This window comes from Squalius cephalus (genome assembly GCF_949319135.1).
Source record: "Squalius cephalus genome assembly, chromosome: 6".
In the NCBI taxonomy this organism is placed as follows: Eukaryota; Metazoa; Chordata; class Actinopteri; order Cypriniformes; family Leuciscidae; genus Squalius; species Squalius cephalus.
The window spans coordinates 932319-934818 of record NC_137127.1 but is presented as its reverse complement, the minus strand read 5'-3'; the positions used below and the strand labels follow the sequence as shown (position 1 = coordinate 934818).

Below are 2500 nucleotides of genomic sequence, written 5' to 3'. Positions count from 1 at the left end.
CTTGATGAGCATAAGAGACTTCTTTCAAAAACATTAAAAATAGTAATGTTTCCAAACTTTTGACTGGTACTGTATAAAACATTTATTTTTATTTTTTTGCACCCTCATATTCCAGATTTTCAAATATTGTCTTATCCTAACAAACCACACATCACTGGAAAGCTTATTTATTCAGCTTTCATGTGATGTATAAATCTCAATTTCAGAAAATGTACCCATGTGACTGGCTTTGAGGTCCAGGGTCACATATGGTCAACATAAGATCATAATGAGAACATTATAATTGTGTGTTTGGGTCGTGGCTTTTAATGGTGAGACTTTTGTTTTTGGAATCAGGCTCTCAAAAATTTTGGATTTCGTTTTATCGGCCGATATATCGGTTATCGGCTTTCAAATACGAGAGTTATGGGTTGTGGATATGGGCCAGAATGTTCCCCCCTGATGACGGAGTGTGTTGTGGTGTTGCAGAAGGCGCTGGTGACGCAGGCGGTGCAGAAGGACCAGGACGGCGCGCGGGCGACGGCGTTATCGCTCTACTGTAGCGCTCTCGAACACTTCGTTCCGGCCATTCACTGTAAGACACAAGCGCCTCTGTTCCTCTGATATACGAGATAGAGCTCTGCGATCTCACGGTCCTCGTCTCTTTCAGATGAGACGGACAGGCTGAGGAAAGAAGCGCTGAGACAGAAGGTGACTGGAATAACCCGTGAGAGCTCGTGATAATGAAGCGGTACTGACCTACTGTTCTCCCTCAGGTGAACCAGTACGTGTCTCGAGCCGAGGAGCTCAAAGCCCTGGTCAGATCCGACAACAGAATCAGCTTTGAGGAGGCGAAATCAACCAGGAACATATTAATAGGTAACCAGTACCACACTATAAACACACTCAAACCAGCATTATTCAGACCTTCAACATTTCTCACATCATCAGTTTATTCGCTATAGTTCAGAGAATGGTGATAAATATGAGCAGAACTCAGTTGATATTTGACTGGTTTTGTCCGTCCTTCTGTTAGACTGTCTCACACATGAATTATGTTGAATATCTGTCAGCTGTTAAATTTAACTACACAATTAGATAATACCAGTTTAGCTCAACCAATCTCCAAGCAATGCTTCATTGTGTTCAGTCTGTGTGTGAAAAGAGCATTAGCAATTAAAGACAACACACTTCAGCAGAACATGATCAGCTCAAAGTGTCCCAATCAGTGTTATTAATGTCACTGGTAGAGTCTCTGAATGAAGAGTTTCTGGGTATAATGTCACAGTTTACTTTATTTTGCCCTCCTCACTTACACTAGTGAACTATAGTGTCCTGATCACACTAGTGAAGAAATATGAAATGATATCTGGAGTGTGAATGATGTCTGGTCTGTCTGTATCTATCATCATAAACCAGCAGTGACTGATGTGTTCATTTCACAGAAATGTCCAGAGATCAGCCGCGTTTACTGGTCGCACTGGAAGTAGCGTCCACTGCTGTTGCCCGGGTACGTGTTATAATGGCTCATTTACACTAATAATACATCCTCAACCACACACACTTCACCAGTGAACACCTGAGTCAAAACTCTTGGTGCTTTTCTAGATAGTGCCTTAAAACTTGAGAACGCAAGTACATTTTTCCTGATCACATTACGCCTATCCTAGCATCACTTCACCGGCTGTCGTTTTAGGGTTGATTTAAAAAAGAAAAGAAAAGTGAACTGAATTAAATTTGCATATGTGTCTTGTGAGCTGCAGTGTTGCATGATGGGTAATGTAGTTGCGATGGGCTGTGTGTGCAGGAGGAGAGCGGAGCGGAGGACTACGACACTCTTGATCTATACCAGCAGAGTTTGGGCGAACTACTCTTGGCACTGGCGGGTAAAGTCACACACACACACACACACACACACACACGCGCGCGAAATACCCCAGTCCAGATGTGGCGATGAGTGTGTGCCAGGACAGCGTGTGTGGTACGATCTCGCTGCCATCTGGATCTCATTGAGATCAGCTCTCAGTGTTATTAAATACTGAAGCGAATGAAAACTGTTATCTCTTCAAGCACTCGAGGCCTGAGGATGATGTGAGCTCAGAGAACGAGACCCGGGACCGCTAACGCCAGCGCTAGGCTAGTCAAAACACAGACGCTCCAGGGCTCCATGTGCCAGACTCGGGCAGAATAAGCCTGGAGTCTCTAACTCAATCGCTCTAGCGCCACCAACTGTACAAAGTTGCACTCACGTTTGTGTTAATAACTTTTGAACCATAAGGGCTAGGAACAAAATAATCTTTCCGTCTGATTCCTTGGCTCAAAGTTATTCTATTGCACATGATTGTAATTTTACCCAGAATGTGCCGTCGTAAAATGTTTTACGCCATTTTGAACTCCTCCCAATTTTCACGAAAATCGAACCAGATTATCTTCAGAACATGTTGACAAAAAGCTGTGACATGTAACAGTGTTATTTTCGTCAACGACATTTTTAAGATTTTTTTTTTTATGCCACACCAGT

The 2500-nt window shown here is 43.1% G+C and overlaps 1 protein-coding gene across 1 annotated transcript in view; it reads left to right on the top strand.

The window, feature by feature from the left end:
* ulk3 (unc-51 like kinase 3) overlaps nt 1-2500 on the top strand; it is a 17480-nt gene that overhangs the window by 7232 nt on the left and 7748 nt on the right. The window contains exons 8-12 of the mRNA XM_079873840.1: nt 469-574; nt 650-690; nt 756-858; nt 1425-1489; nt 1787-1865. Coding sequence (XP_079729966.1) covers nt 469-574; nt 650-690; nt 756-858; nt 1425-1489; nt 1787-1865 — 394 coding nt within the window. The remainder of the gene's footprint in view (nt 1-468; nt 575-649; nt 691-755; nt 859-1424; nt 1490-1786; nt 1866-2500) is intronic.